Raw genomic sequence first — 15889 nt, 5'->3', positions numbered from 1 at the left:
TCTTGCCTGGAGAATCCCATGGATGGAGGAGCCTGTTAGGCTGCAGTCCACGGGGTCGCGAAGAGTCGGACACGTCTGAGAGACTTCCCTTTCACTTTTCACTTTCATGCATTGGAGAAGGAACTGGCAACCCACTCCAGTGTTCTTGCCTGGAGAATCCCAGGGACGGGGGAGCCTGGTGGGCTGCCGTTTCTGGGGTCACACAGAGTCGGACACGACTGAAGTGACTTAGCAGCAGCAGCGTTGACAGTGGGATGCTGAGTTATAGTTCCTGGGGGAGGAGCTTGGCAGTTCCAACCTGGCTGCTCCTGATGAGCTCAGCCTCTACAATAGTTAGTTAGTGAAGTCACACAGTCATGTCCGACTCTTTGCGACCCCATGGACTGTAGCCCACCAGGCTCCTCAGTCCATGGGATTTTCCAGGCATGAATATTGGAGTGGGTTGCCATTTCCTTCTGCAGGGGATCTTCCCAACCCAGGGATCGAACCTGGGTCTCCCGCATTGTAGACAGACGCTTTACCGTCTGAACCACCAGGGAAGTAAAACAGATGCTACTGCAGGTCTTTCCAAAAAATGAAGTGGCAGCAAAGTGAACTTCTGAAAAGTGAGGAATATCTGTTTTTCATTATCTTGGGAAAATACTTAGTCATTAACTCTCCCAATATTTTTTCTGCTCTTTTCTCTCTTTCTTTTCACCTTCTGAGATTCTGATTACAAATATATTAATCAATAATTCTTAAGTGCTCTTTCTTTTCCCTTGATGTTTCAACTTGGGTAGTTTCTAGGCCTTCAAGTTTAATAATTTCTTTTTTCAGTTTCTATAGAGTCTACTAATTAGTCTATTGAAGACATCCTATGTCTCTTACTGTGTGTCTGTGTTTGAATTTAGCATATTTTTGACTTTTAGTTTCCAACAATCTATTGAAATGTACCATCTGTTTATGCGTTGAGATAACAAAAAGGCCTACATTGTTCCATTGGCATCTGAAATGGGAGTAGTCTAAAGGGACTAATCTTGTAACGTGTGGGATGTGATGTTATCTCCAGAAAAATAATGTCAGCATTAAGTTAAATTGTAGGACACTCAGCTAGTGTTGCAGAATTACTTGGTGGTGGTGGTGGCGGTGGGGTACTCCCACATATTTACTGGCCAGACGTGTCTGAAGTAAAGTGTTCTGTGTGAGTAGTGAAGACACACAGGAGGAAAAACAGTTTTGTTTTTTTCTAATGCACTTTTTAGCTCCAAATTCAGCCTTTTAGACTGCTTTTGGAAAAGGGACCTGGGTCTTTTAAATATTTATTTTCTTGTTGGCAGAGGGTGCAGGAGAGACACAGTAGGCATAAAAGTTTTGCTTTCTGGTTCTAAGAGTTCCTGCAGCCATCAGCATCTTTGGTGTCCAACTCCATTCTTTTGACTTTCACAATAGTAGAAAAAAGAAATTGAGTATTCATTGATCCATTCACAAATATTTACTGATCATCATGTGTGGTAAATATTCCAGGATGCAAAAAAGAATTAAGACTGGTTGTGGGGATTATACAAACAACAGTGGTTTCCAGTAACTGCTGAAGCACTCATTGCAAACTCTCAAATGGTAACATCGTAGATTAAGGCCAAAATATCCAAAGATTGCAAAGCAGAGAGACTTTGATCCAGGCAGACTGCAGAATAATTCCCTGAGAGTACTGATGGGGGTACAAACTCCGACAAGGGGGAACTAGGAGAAAAAGGAAAGGACTGTGAGGTTAAACAATGATCTCCACCAGACACAAGGTCTCCATGCAGTTTCTGGGAAACTTCTGATTCATTGCTTCCATCTCCTCCTCAATTCTTTTCCACCTTCTCCACACACAAATTTTATGTTGAATGTTTTTGAAAATATTTCTGGGTAGGAAAAGAAATGCCAGAGATGGAAGACATCTGGAAACATCCTCTTTTGCTTTTCATTTGTTGGTTTTAGCTTCTTGTTTGATTGCATTCATTCAATAATTCATTTGTAATTGTGGTAGGCATACCTCAATTGTTTACAGCCAGTTGCTTGCATTTCAAGTCATTGCCAATAGGTCATGAGTGAAAGTGAAAACAATAAAGCCTTTTGAAGAAAATGTAGCAAAATACTTCCACACCTTTGAGATGAGCAAGTATATGTTAGACAGGAATAAGCTACACTGTACCTCACAAAAACTGAACCCCTTTTTCCTCACAAGTCCACTAAGAGAGAAAAACACTAGCCACAGACTGGAAGGAGATACTCCAGATAAAATTCACACATGAGAATTTGCTGGAGTTGGAGTCAGAGGAAGGTAAAGAAATGTTAAAATACAGTAAGTACTTTAAAAGGCTGTAGTTGTGAGCATGCATTGGAAAATCTTTGTTTTGAAGTTGTGAACCTTCATGGGGGCTGCTGCTGCTGCTAAGTCATTTCAGTCGTGTCAGACTCTGTGCGACCCCATAGACGGCAGCCTACCAGGCTTCCCGGTCCCTGGGATTCTCCAGGCAAGAACACTGGAGTGTTTCCTTCTCCAATGCATGAAAGTGAAAAGTGAAAGTGAAGTCGCTCAGTCGTGTCCTACTCCTAGAGACCCCATGGACTGCAGCCTACCAGGCTCCTCCGTCCATGGGATTTTCCAGGCAAAAGTACTGGAGTGGGGTGCCATTGCCTTCTCCGTTCATGAGGGCAGTAGACTACAAAGGAAGGTTTTGTACTTCAGTAAGGTGACAAAAACCAGAAGAGTGAGCTGTTACCGCCTGGTTTTGAACCGGGGACCTTTATATGTATAAAGTGAATGTGCTAACCACTACACCACAGAAACATCACCCCCAGCTTAGGTGTTTGTCTAATAAAATGGCATTCTAGTTTCCTTGGTTGCACCTCCCCCCCAATCTAATAATTTTGAATATTTCTCTTGTAGAGTATTTTCACTCACAGTGCTTTGTTTTCCATCCTTTTCAAAGCTTTGTTAAAATAGTCAAAATAAAAGGGAAAAATCCACCTAGCATTAATGTAATCTGAATAATTCAAGTCAAAAAAGAAGGAGTGAGTAATATTGCCTGAAAAAAGTATGAGCTCTGTGAAGGCTCCACAAGAGAACATTGCTCTGGCCATTGTTCTGTCTGAAAAACTTGGATTTTATAAAGGACTAAGGAGCCTGGTAGGCTGCAATCCATGGGGTCCTTAAGAGTCGGACACAGCTGAGCGACTTCACTTTCACTTTTCACTTTCATGCATTGGAGAAGGAAATGGCAACCCACTCCAGTACTCTTGCCTGGAGAATCCCAGGGATGGGGGAGCCTGGTTGGCTTCCTTCTATGGGATCGCACAGAGTCGGACACGACTGAAGCGACTTAGCAGCAGCAGCAGCAGTGTGATAGATAACCTCAGTTTTTCCAGGCAAAATGTAACAAAGAGAAGTGGTTAACATGTTTATTGACACAAATGGAAATATTTTAGGGTCAAGCCGGGAAAGAAAACATTTCAGGTGTGGTTTGAAACTTTGTGAGAGAAGCCCACTGAGCTTCAAGTTCAACATAAACCATATAGCTCCATTTCAGATGTCTTTAATAGGTTGAAGATGAATGTTATTGATCTGGTTTGCATTTCAGTATGGGAATGGGGCTCTGGGAGAATATTCTGCAGGACAAGAATATACCATCTTGCACATATCACCACGTAAACATCTCTGCATGTCCCTCACCAAAAGAAGACATCAACCACATTCCTTCAGCTTTTAACAACTACCTATCATAGACCTACTCTCAATCAGGCATTTGTGTTGATGCTGATTTAAGTGGTGGCAAAAAGACATACTTTCTATGAGAATTTTGAAAATTAAATTTTTATTTTGAAGTGATTTTCAAAAAGGTGCAAAGACAACAGAATTTCCTTATACCCATTACCCAGTTTCTTTTAATATTAGCTTCTTACATTACCATGGTACCTTTGTTAAAACTAAGAAGCCAATGTTGATATTTTACTAATAACTAAACTCTTGACTTTGTCTATATCACACCTGTTCTTACATAATGTCCTTTCTACTCCACCCCGTACTCCCCCACGTTGTATTCAGCCTCCCCTGGTCTGTGACTGTATCTTGGTGTGGATGAAGTATTTTTATAGAATACTTGACTATCTTCCAGTCTAAGTTTGTTTGATATTTTTCATGTAACAGCTTGAGGTTATAGGTTTTGGGGAGAGAACAAAGCACTTGTCCCATCACTTTACATCAGATGTTACATGAGAGGAGCATGGCTTACCATTGGTGATGGCAATTTTGATCATTTTTAAGGTAGTATTTGCCATTTTTCTCCCTTTTCAAGTTCTTATGTTTTCCTACTTCATACTGGACTATTGGAGAAGGAAACGGCAACCCACTCCAGTATTCTTGCCTGGAGAATCTCTTGGACAGAGGAGCCTGGCAGGCTACAGTACATGGGGTCACAGTCAGACACGACTGAGCAACTAACACTAACACTGGACTACTTAGAAGCTAGTCGAAATAAGATCCATGGATGGGTCTTGGGTGGGTCAGGGGATTATTTACTTACTTACCTTGGAATTCTTTCTTAAAGGAAAAGTATCCTTTCTGCTGTATTCACTGACTTATTTTTCAATCCTTTATTTATATCAGTATGGATTTATGAATATGTATTTTACACTGCAGTTTGGATTATAATCCCAAACCATATTATTTGTAGTTCTAAGTGTTCCAGGTTTGGCCATTGACAGCTGTTTCACTCTTAGACAACTCAGTTCAGTTCAGTTCAGTCGCTCAGTCGTGTCCAACTCTTTGCAACCCCATCAACTGCAACACGCCAGGCTGTCCTTCATCAACTCCCAGAGCTTGCTCAAACTCATGTCCATCGAGTCGGTGATGCCATCTGACCATCTCAACCTCTTGTCCACTTCTCCTGCCTTCAATCTTTCCCAGCATCAGGGGCAGTTCCAGTGAGTCAGTTCTTCACATCAGGTGGCCAAAGTATTGGAGTTTCACCTTCAGCATCAGTCCTTCCAATGAATATTCAGGGTTGATTTCTTTTAGGATTGACTGGTTGGACCTCCTTGCAGTCCAGGGGACTCTTAAGAGTCTTCTCCAACACCACAGTTCAAAAGCATCAGTTCTTCTGTGCTCAGCTTTCTTTGTAGTCCAACTCTCACACCCAAACATGACTACTGGAAAAACCATAGCTTTGACTAGACAGACCTTTGACTCTTTGCTAAAGAGACGATTAAAGAAGCTGTTTTTAGCTGGTGGTTCAGATGGTAAAGATCTGACTGCAATGCAGTGTGGGAAGCCATGGTTCCATCTCTGGATGGGGAAGATACCCTGGAGAAGGGAATGGCTTCCCACTCTACCTGGATAATTCGATAGAGAGAGGAGCCTGGTAGGCTACTGTCCAACTTTCACTATTCTTTACTGCTGTGTTGATATTAATACTTTTTTTCACCTGTCATTTTAAAAACCTTGTTTCATCCTTTGCTGAACTAGTTAAAACCTAAGTGTGGAAGTGTAGAAAGCGTCGATGGTTTCACAGTTTATTTATAGATGAATATAGTACAAGAAGTTCAGTTTCTTTGCAGAATCAGTTATCTAGCGGAAAAACATGCCCAGAGCCTCTCTACTTTCCTTGCTGGTCACTCACTGCTACCCTTTTGCCCTGTAGATGGGGTTCAATGTGCTGCACTTAGTCGCTCAATCGTGTCTGACTCTTCAGGATGCATGGACTGTAGCCCGCCAGGCTTCTCTATCCTTGGGACTGTCCAGGAAAAAACACTGGAGTGGGTTGCCATTCCCTTCTCCAGGCAGGGATGGAACCTGGGTCTTCTGCATTGCAGGCAGATTCTTTACAGGACTTCTACCTTCGGGGAAATCAAGGATTTCAACCAGCTTTATCTCTCAGGCAGTAATTGTGACACCCTAGTGGATATGAGACCAGAATTCTCATCTGTGTGTAAATGTAGCAAAAATATCACTTCATGCCAGTTGGCCCATACAGGGATTGAACCCACAACCTTAGCATTATTAGCACCATGCTCTAACCAACTGAGCCAACCAGCCACCTGACGCTTGTCCTGTTCCTCTTCATCCAATTAAATAAAAATGAAACAAAATGGTTTCTTCAAATTCTTGGGGGCAGAAAGCTGGGAATGGCAGAAGAGAAACGAACACAAAAACCCGAAACAACCAAAAGCTACCATTAATTTTTAAAATCTTCACATTGTTCCTATTTCACTCTTCCCCCATCTTGGAGTTACGAAAGAAAAAGAGAAAAAAACATTTGGCCTCGGTGAACTGTACTTCTTTGGGGCCTGGCTCAAACTATTCTGATGGTGGTTGTTAATCAGGCAATTACCTCAATAGAAGGTGTATCTGTCTTGTTTGTTGGTGTCTCCACAGTCTACCACACATTTCCAGCCTCCAGTCTGTCTCCATTTGATTCCTTCCTCACAGGGCAACTAGAGCAATATAAACCCAAACTTGTGTTTTCCTAACTTAAAATCTTTCCAGGATTTTCCATTGTATTTGGAACCCGATCCACACCGCTGGACATGGTTTATAGCATATCTATGATCTGCCCCTGCTTCTCCCAAAGCTTGTCAGACTCCTTGAACAGTTATCCCAACAGATCTGCTCTGTTTTCTGGATGATCCTGTGCAGGTGTTTTGTCTTTGGTCTGTAATACCCTTCCCCAATTTATTCCCAGAATACACACCTTGAAACAGAAATCGAGTTCAAAGACTTCTTTGGTAAGATGAACTTCTGTCTTCTGCTTACATTCCCCCAGCCTTTGCCATTTGTTCTGAAATCACTGGCTACTGACCAATCAACCCGCTAAACTATTATCTCCAAAGCAGGAGCTTCCATCTCCTCTGAACGTCTGGTGCAAAGCACAATACAGGGCATATAGCCATCACTATATAAATGCTAAATTATCATGTAAAGAGTAGTAGAAAAGGTCTCATACTTTTTCTCTTATCCCACCCCACTCTATAAGATAGCAATCCTGAATTGTGGAATGTCTTTAAAAGGTGAAATAGCATGAATATTTAGAGTCATATATACCTGGGTTAGAGTTCTAACTTTGGTGATTTGCTGTAGGGAGGGATAAGTGAGCACAGACTTTGGAGCCCAAGAGGGTTTAAGTCCCAAATCTAACCTTTACTAACTGGTTGAGATTGGGCAAGTTTCTTACTATCTCTCTGCCTCAGAATAGACATGAGTTCGATAGTAATTCCTATACCATAAACTCATTTCAATAATTTAGTTTTATTGTATCAACCAATTTAAGATTGTTTTTCCAATTATGTCTCTTTCAAGGTATCCATAAAGCAGGAGATAGATGTATTCAGGGAGTCATTCTTGCCTTTTTGTTTTTCATTAGGATGATAAGTGCTAAGGAATATGTTGAGGCTTACTCATAGACCTCGCATTGGTTATGTACTTTTTTATTCCTCAGGTCCAAGAGTTTTACTGCCCTACCTACCTCAGCTAGGAGAGATGTGAATGTAAAGGGTGACTATATAAGGTATTATACAAATTAAAAGAAAAAATGAAATGTAAGCTTTGGTTCCCTAACTGAGCATTTCTGGCTCATACTGGAGGAATTATGACCTATGGTGTAAAGAGCAGAAGCAAGATTGCACCACTGTATCTTTTTCTCCCCAACCCTCCTGTGGGTACTCTCATGGGTTAACTACTGATCCTCAAGGAAAAGTTGGATTCAAGGTCAAACTGCATTAAAAGCTTCTCCAAAAATATATAAAAATTAAAAAAAATAAAAGCTTCTCTGAAAACTGATTGAGGAACAAAGGTGAGAGAAATGAGGACTCGGTTGCCCTAGGGAATCAGATAAAGGAACCACTTCTTTGGGCCAAATGAAAGAAGGCTGAGATTTAGAAAGAATCTATTCCACCTTCCAGAGTTGCAAGAGGGCTGTATTTGTTGCTTCTCTGTCATGTCTGTTTCCAGAAAAAAAAGCAGGAGACAGTGTCCTGATTGAGCTCATTCTTGACACAGAAAGAAATGGGCAGGGAGGGGAAGGCAAGGCTCTGTTCAGTTCCAAAGATTTAGTTCCACTCAGTTCCAGTCTGCTATTATCACTGATACTTTAGTCTTTCATTGTCTTCTAGAATGTAGATTAGGACCACAGGATGAATGTGCAAAGCTCTCACCTTAGATCTCGGGTATTTTTGCTGTAGAGACTTAGAAGATGCTGAGGCAAGTCACTACACAGAGGTCCACATCACAGTATGAATGGCAAGGAACACAGGTTATTTCTTATGGGAATGATGCCTTCGAGAATGCCCTTGCTCCCTATTTCTTGAGGTTTTTGATTTTGTGCCAATGGAAAATGATGAGGCTGGCGATCTGAAAGATCCTTTTCCAACAGAGCCCTGGGGAGGTGAAGAATGCATCCCAAAGCCAAAACTGCTGCCTGCCTTAACTGGTCCAAGGACAGGAGTGCTCTGAGCAAAGGGATCCATGGAAGGGCCCCTAAACATAGTTTTTCTTGCAGAAATGTTGGCCCTCCCCAAGGCAAAAGGTGTGCCCTGGCTGGTCAGGCCCTGGTTTTTTGGGCCCCAGCCTTTACCCAAGGGTGTGATGGTGTTAGTTGTCCCACTTGGCACTGCTCCAGTGCTGAATGCTCTGGAGTTGGAACTCATGTCTGGAGCAGTCACACTGACCCCAGTCTCACCACAGTCCATAGGGGTTACTAATCCCCCAAAGTCAAAAGGTCTTGGGGCTGTGCTACCAAACACTGAGCCACAAGCCCCAGTCCGGTGGGTTGGGGTAACAACTCCAAAACCATTTGTATTAGCCTGACCAAAGGGAAAAGCTACTGGAGTGTTGTTAACATCTGGCCGGAGGTTGGTAGGGATGCAAAAGGTGGAGGCTGATGGTGCCAAACCTCCAAAGGCTGACTGAGTGGGACTGTTGAAGGATGGTTGAGTCAGAGTTTGTGATGGGGTTGAGAATGCCACTGTTGAGTTTCCAAAAATGAGAGAGCTACTAAAGCTTGGGCCAAGGGCGGGTTGGGGGGCTCCTTGCTTCTGCCCATATGCAATTCCAAATGCAGGCTGGGGAGTTGCTCCCAGGGATAGTGAAAAAGGTGGCCTTGGGCCTGACCCCAAGGGAATTGTGAATGCTGAGGTTGAACTGGAGATCCTGGATGAAAATGCAGGCTGGTTGGTGTTTCCTAGGGCTGAAGCGGAGAGAGAGCTAGCCCTAAAATTGGCAGTGCTCCTGGTAGGGGATATTTGGACAGCACTGGGAAGAACCTGGCTAAAGATAGTGACTGTGTGTACAGTAGGTATGGTAGGACGTTGGCATGGTGGCAAAATGAAGCCTGCAGCTGGGGAGAAACTGCCCTTGAAGGCACAGGCAGCCCCAAGAAGGAAAGTATGGCAAGTGGAAGGGATGGAGTAAGTGTTGCCCATGGTACTGGTAACATTCACTACACCAAAATCGAAAGGTGGCTTAAGAGAGTCTTTGGATGTGTTGGCTGGTGTGGTGGACATGACTACAGAGGTAGCCTTGACCAGGCCATGGAAGAGATGGGGAGAAGCAGGGGTAGGTGGAGGAGAGGCCTGCTTGAAAGAGAAAGGAGCTATCATGGGCATAGTTTTAAGTGGTCTTACACTGCCAAAGATAGGCCTGAAAGTGGGAGTTAAGGTACCCGGAGCTGAAGATGGAGCAGCTGTGACTGAAATTCTAGAGTATAAGGAGGTCCCAGTCTCACTATTGGGTGGGAGCCCTAAAATGGGTTTTGACATGTGGTCAGCAGAAGCTGCAATAGGAGGCACAGATGCAGAAGGATGGGGAGCTGGGCTGCTCATCAGTCTAAACGAAGTACTTTGCGTAGCGGGGGCTGTAGGGATAACAGCAGATGAGTCTAGGTGCACGGCAGCCTGAGAAGCCAAAGGTAGCCGTGTGGTGCCAGTGACTGGTGATGTGGGAGAAACAGGGGTCAGATGGATGAAAGTAGCTGGGAGTTTTGAGTCCGAAGAGATGCCTGAAAGGGGGTCTGACTGTGAGCACCCAAATGGGGCTGGCAGGCTTGCTGTTGTCAGAGGTGAGTGGGCTGCACTGATTACCTCTCCAGTGGGCTGTGGGAAGTCCGGTGGACCTGGAGACTTCTGTAACTTATTTAAACTTTCCAACTGAAGATCAGTGCTCTGGGTTGGAGCTGTGCCTGCAGGAGGCAGGGTGAGAGACAGGGAAGGCTGAATAGCAGACCTAGACTCAGGGACAGAGTCTGTGGTGCTCTCAATTGTATTCTCTCTGGCTTTGTTGCTCGATTGGAGTCCAGCTTTCTTCCATAAGGCCAGGTCTTCAGGGACTGGATGACCAAGCTGGGGAGGTGGAGTGAGAGACAGCAGGTTTTCAGGGCTAGATGGAAGCAGTGGAAACTGATTTTGCTGTCCAGAGCTGCCAGATGTTTCTGGAGACTCGTCTGATACCAGCGGGACTGGAAGGTGAGACTGATGACCTTTTTCTTTCTTTTTTACTGGCCACTCTGGTATCTGGAGTGATGCACTGGGAATACTTTTCTTCCAAGGTTCTGAGAAATCTCGAGAAGAGCTGAAAGAGCTTGAGATAGCATTTCTTTTGGAGTTAAGGGAGTCGCCTGTGTGTGTGCTGGTCAAGGAGTCCATGGAGGAGCAACCGGGCCTCTTATTCAAGCTGTGATCTGAGCTCCAAGGGTTGAGGCTTCTATTCAGAGGCCCCGGCCTAGGCACAAAAGAAGTGAGGACTCCCTCTTTAACCAGAGGTTTAAATGCAGATAGTCTGGTCTCTGGAATACTTCTCTTACAGTCAAAGCTCTCATGAAACAGTGGTTCTTCAAACCTCACTTTCCCCTTCTTGCACTCTTTGAGGGCCCTCAGCACCGTTTCCTTTGCACAGGGGTCTGGGAGCCTCTCAGAGGGCGAGAGCCCTGCAGAGTTGATTACCTCTGCTGGGGAAGCGGAGGGGGGCACTGTCCGCGCAGGAGGAACGATCTTGATGGTCACCGGGCTCCATATTGCCCTAGGGTGCCGCAGAGACCAGATACTCCGCTTGAAGTAACCTTCCCACCAGTCTGAGGGAAGAGGCCCCATGATGGAATTCTGGCATCTCTTCATGGGAAAGCGCCTCCAAGCCTCATGGACCATCCACGCGGTGGGGTTGGTAGGATCCCAGTCCGGCGGCCTTCTCGCAGGTCTGTGTCGAGGGGCGGGGTGGGTACGATGGACTTGCTGAATCCGGTAGACTTGATGAAGGGACTGAGTTAGCCGGCGGTTCACTGGCCTCTCCGACAAGTCTGTGCGCCCTTCTGCTGGGGATGATGGCGAAAGTCCCAGCTTGCCCAGGTAACTGCCCATGCGGATCAATGAAGCGAAGTCGATGACTTGGATTTAGAGTTTCCGCTCCCGAGGTTTCCGACGACCCAGCCGCGGTCGAAGTGCGCAGTGTTCGGATGACGGTTAGCATCCCGGCACGAGGAAAGAGCAAGGGTCTCGGGGCGCTCCACATCCTCCAGGTCCGGTATCCGAAAGTCAGCAGCCGGTGAAAACAGAGGACACACGGGATGTCGGCGGTCGGGGTGGCCTGCTCGGCTATTTTGAGGCAGAAACTGGACGCTCGGGCCTCTGTTCTTTCCTCTCCAGGTTGCAGCGCGCGGCAGGCGGAGAGGGATTGAAAGGAAGCGCGCGGCCGGAGTTCACCCAGGCACGCAGAGCTAGAGCTGGGCAGTCGCGGAGTCTCCAGATTACCGCAGAGGCCGGCGGGAAGGGGCCAGGCTACGGGCGGCGGGCCTGATCCATGCGCCCTCCTGTTCCCTGGAGTCGGAATAATGAGTGCAGTCCGAGTGCCTCAGGATTAGTCGGGGTCGGGGAGCTCGCGGGAGCGCAAGACTGGAGACTCGGACGCGAGGACCTGTGCAGCCCAGACTGCATTCTTGGCGCCAGCAGCCAGGAGCAACTCAAGCGGGATTTGCTGGGTGGGGATTCCCGCACTTCTTTCCTTTGCCTTTTCGTTCCTGCAGCCAGTAGGGGTCAGTCATTGCCTCCTGGATGACAAACTCCCGACGCAGCCCCACCATCCATGGTCGCCCCCTGGAGACTGAATCTGGCTTACCCTCCGATTGTTCGTACTGCTTCTACAGGCGCTACAGCAGTCTGGAGGGGTCTCGAGGTTTCGGACTGAGCCAAAGGGATTACCTGTCTGCCAGCCGCGAACCTGAGCGCCTCCGCAGGCACCTGGCTTAGTCGCTAGCTCAGCCACCCAGACTATCTCTTATTTGCTATCCTCCCCTTGCCCAGTGCGGTCGAGGCTTTCGGAGGGGAGCAAAGGAGTGGGAGATTTAATTTGAGGTTGAGTATTCACACTAACCCAGGGTGAACTAGGGGACTAACATTCTGAGAAATTAAAAAACAATGTTTTAAGATTTCTAGAACAACTCCTAATAATAAAATTGGCATGGATTGAAGACAACTCTTTGAAGAAAGATCATTTCAAGGTTAAATTAAGGAACTCGGAGAGAGGGTTCCCTTCAAAACCCACACCGTCCAAAAATGGGTCCAGACATTTCCCACTTCATCGGTCTCTTTCTCCTTGAACTTGCATTTCTATAGAATCTTATGCCAATATAATGTATGTTTACGCTTAAAGTCTTTATTCGATAATCCTACTATACTAGTCTGTACCAAAGAAGTATGAACATTGAAATCTGAAATTTTAATATTTAGTGATACCACAAATCTGTTATAAGCAAATTTGGGGTTTAATTTATATTTGCATTTACTAATAGAATGCAACCAATCAAAACATCTTAAGTAAATAATAAGTTGAAAAACCTCTTTACTGGAAGATGTAACAGAAGCAAATATGGAATTTATCACTTCTTTCTCTATGAGGTAGCATACAATGTATAAGACCACCTCGACAGAAAGAATATTTCCAATTGCTCTTCTGCTGGACATCAGGGATGGAAGGAACTTTACAATTCGGAGTAGTGTGCCATTTCAGATAGAAGAGTTTTGGAATTGCCTAGTGGGAGAATCGTGGGATTTTAAAGTAAGGTGGGAAACAACCCAAACTAGAGGATTATCAAACTCGTGAATTTTTATTGATTAAACATGGAAGATGTAGAAATTGACTTAGTTTCTGTTCTTGTATCCTGGCTGGAATAAAGTTTAGCGGAAATCAGTCAGTTCAGTCGCTCAGTCGTGTCTGACTCTTACCGAAAATAAACAGGTGTAAAACAAACCTTCTTAGCAGAGGATGGTTTCGATCCATCGACCTCTGGGTTATGGGCCCAGCACGCTTCCGCTGCGCCACTCTGCTCACCTCTTAAGCAGTCTCACTGTTTTTCCTTTCAAAGATTATAACACCTTTTGTGATATATATATTTCTTTTCATTCTGATGGTTTCCGCCTCCCCTCTCTCTCCCTTACACATAGAAGATCTGCTTTTCCATAATCAGATGACCTCGGATCATCACTTCCAGATCTGCAATTTTCCAATCTGCCAAAGAGTGACCAAGCTTATCAACGTACCCCTCCCCAGCACCTTTCCCCCTTCCCGAAGCAGCTATGTATGTATGCATGCATACGAGCTCAGTCGTGTCCAACTCTTTGCAACCCCACGGACTGTGATTTCCCAGGCAAGAATACTGGAGTGGGTTGCCATTTCCTTCTCCAGAAGAATCTTCCGACCTAGGGATCGAGCCCACATCTCTTGAGTCTTCTGCATCGGTAGGCGGGTTCTTTACCTGGAGCCGCTAGCCTTTCAGAAAGAGCAGAGGAAGCGCCCGCAAAGCAAAACTCAGGATGGACCCTTCTCGGGGAGAATCTCGAAAGTCGTGTAGCCAGCTCTGGTGCCATCAGACAGGAATCGTGTTAACCATCTCCTGTGTTGTTTATCGAAAATCTCATAGAAAATCCTTGAATAAAAGATGTTTTATTCGCTTGCAAGGGGGCAAGATTTTCACAAGGACGGTGTGCCTGCAATAAACTTAGTTTGTTATTCAAATTATTACACGGGGGTCAAAATTTCGATTGCATCTCGTTTGGGGTCGTTTCGACTTTAAAAAAATGATTTTTTTCTTTCTTTTTTTTTTTTATAGATAGGCCCTTCTTTTTCCCGTGTTAGAGAGCAGAACCTTTGGAAAGTTCCTGAACATAGCTCTTGTTTGCAGATGCCTTTGTGACAACGCTAGAGAGGGCCAATCTGGAAGGTAAAAAGCCTTTTATCTTTAGTACTGTGAGCTGAAGGCTTCTCTGATACATTAGACTGGACATTTCCACTCGCATTTCATTAGTCAAACTAAGCCACATGGCCAAGTCCATGAGGAAGAGAAAGTGTGTATGTTATACAATAAATACATTATTCCAATGAAATAATAATTATAAATTCACATGAAATTATTATAAATACTTATAAATTCACATGAAGTTGCAAAGATAATGTATTGAGGTTTTGTGTATCAATAGTTCATTCTTTTTTTTTTTTTTACTGTTGAATAGTGTTCCATAGTATAGATATAGCAGTTTTTAACCTATTCACCTATTAAGGAACATTTTGGTTGTTTTCAGGTTTTGAGCTATTACAAATAAAGTTTCTATAAATAATAATGTACACAGTTTTGTATGGATATAAGTTTTCATTGTTCCAGGATAAATGTCTAGGAGTTGAATTGCTGAGTTGTATGGTGTTTCTTTAAGAAACTGACAAACTGTTTTTCAGAGTGGCTTTACCATTCTACATTCCCATAAGCAATGTATGACAAATTCAGTTTCTCTGCATTCTTGCCAACCTTTAGCAGTTGTTACCATTTGTTATTTTATCTCTTATAATAGGTGTATAGTGATATCTCATCATGGTCTTTATTTATATTTCCTACATGACTAGTGATATTGAACATATTTTCATGTGCTATTTCCCATTTGTATATCCTCTTTGGTAAAATGTCCCTTCATGTTTTTTGCCCATTTTCTAATTGGATTGATTGTTGTTTTAAAAAGGAGTTTTGAGAGGTCTTTGTGTATTCTAGATATGTCTTTGTCAGATATGTTATCTGCAAATATTTTCCCTCAGTCTATAACTCTTTTTTAATTTTCTCAGCACAGTCTATTGCAGAGTGAAAGTTTTTCATTTTGATGAAATCCAGTTAGTCAAGTTTGTCTTTTATGGACTTGTGTTTGGTGTTATGCCTATTATCTCTCCATCAAGCACCAAGTCCCCCAAATATTCTCACATTTTTTTCCAAAAGTTTTACAGTTTTATGTTTTATTTTAAAGCTATAAAGCATTTTCAGTTAATTTTTAAATAAAATATGAGATATAACTGAGGTTTGCTTCTTTTGCCTATAGATATCCAATTCTTGTTCAGTTACTCATTTGTATCTGACTCTTTGTGACCCCATGGATGGCAGTTCACCAGGCTTCCCTGTCCTTCACTGTCTCTGGGAGTTTGCTCAAACTCATGTCCATTGAGTTGATGATGCCAACCAACCATCTCATTCTCTGTCACTTCCTTCACCTCATGTCCTCAGTCTTTCCCAACATCAGGGTCTTTTCCAGTGAGTTGGCTCTTCACATCAGGTGGCCAAAGTATTGGAGCTTCAGCTTCAGCTTCAGCATCTGTCCTTCCAATGAATATTCAGGGTTGATTTCCTTTAGGATTGACTGGTTTGATCTTCTTGCTGTTCACAGGACTCTCAAGAGTCTTCTCCAGCACCACAGTTTGAAAGTATCAGTTCTTTGGCATTCAGTCTTCTTTGTGGTCCAGCTCTCACATCCGTACATGACTGCTAGAAAAACCATAGCTTTGACAAGACAGATCTTTGTTGGCAAAGTTACATCTCTGCTTTTTAATATGTCATCTAGGTTTATCATAGTTTTTCTT

At 44.0% G+C, this 15889-nt stretch overlaps 1 protein-coding gene and 2 non-coding genes across 3 annotated transcripts; all 3 read right to left on the bottom strand.

The window, feature by feature from the left end:
- Positions 1-5984: 5984 nt before the first annotated feature.
- TRNAI-AAU (transfer RNA isoleucine (anticodon AAU)) lies at positions 5985-6058 on the bottom strand. The gene has a single exon. It is a non-coding gene; the product is annotated as a tRNA-Ile (tRNA).
- Positions 6059-7990: 1932 nt separating this feature from the next.
- On the bottom strand, positions 7991-11446 carry POM121L2 (POM121 transmembrane nucleoporin like 2). The gene has a single exon (XM_086369858.1). The coding sequence runs from the start codon at positions 11362-11364 to the stop codon at positions 8272-8274; it is 3093 nt and encodes a 1030-aa protein (XP_086225984.1). The 5' UTR covers positions 11365-11446; the 3' UTR covers positions 7991-8271.
- A 1809-nt stretch (positions 11447-13255) lies between these two features.
- On the bottom strand, positions 13256-13327 carry TRNAM-CAU (transfer RNA methionine (anticodon CAU)). Its single transcript has one exon. It is a non-coding gene; the product is annotated as a tRNA-Met (tRNA).
- Between the last annotated feature and the right edge of the window lie 2562 nt (positions 13328-15889).

Source organism: Bos grunniens, chromosome 23 (genome assembly GCF_055505025.1).
Source record: "Bos grunniens cultivar Pamir isolate PY7600 chromosome 23, Bosgru_T2T1.0, whole genome shotgun sequence".
Taxonomy (NCBI): Eukaryota; Metazoa; Chordata; class Mammalia; order Artiodactyla; family Bovidae; genus Bos; species Bos grunniens.
The sequence above is the reverse complement of the archived record's forward strand: the minus strand, read 5'-3'. Positions and strand labels throughout refer to the sequence as shown.

Excerpts from the sequence above, each read along its gene's own strand:
- POM121L2 (XM_086369858.1), bottom strand. The coding sequence starts at position 11,364 with ATGGGCAGTTACCTGGGCAAGCTGGGACTTTCGCCATCATCCCCAGCA.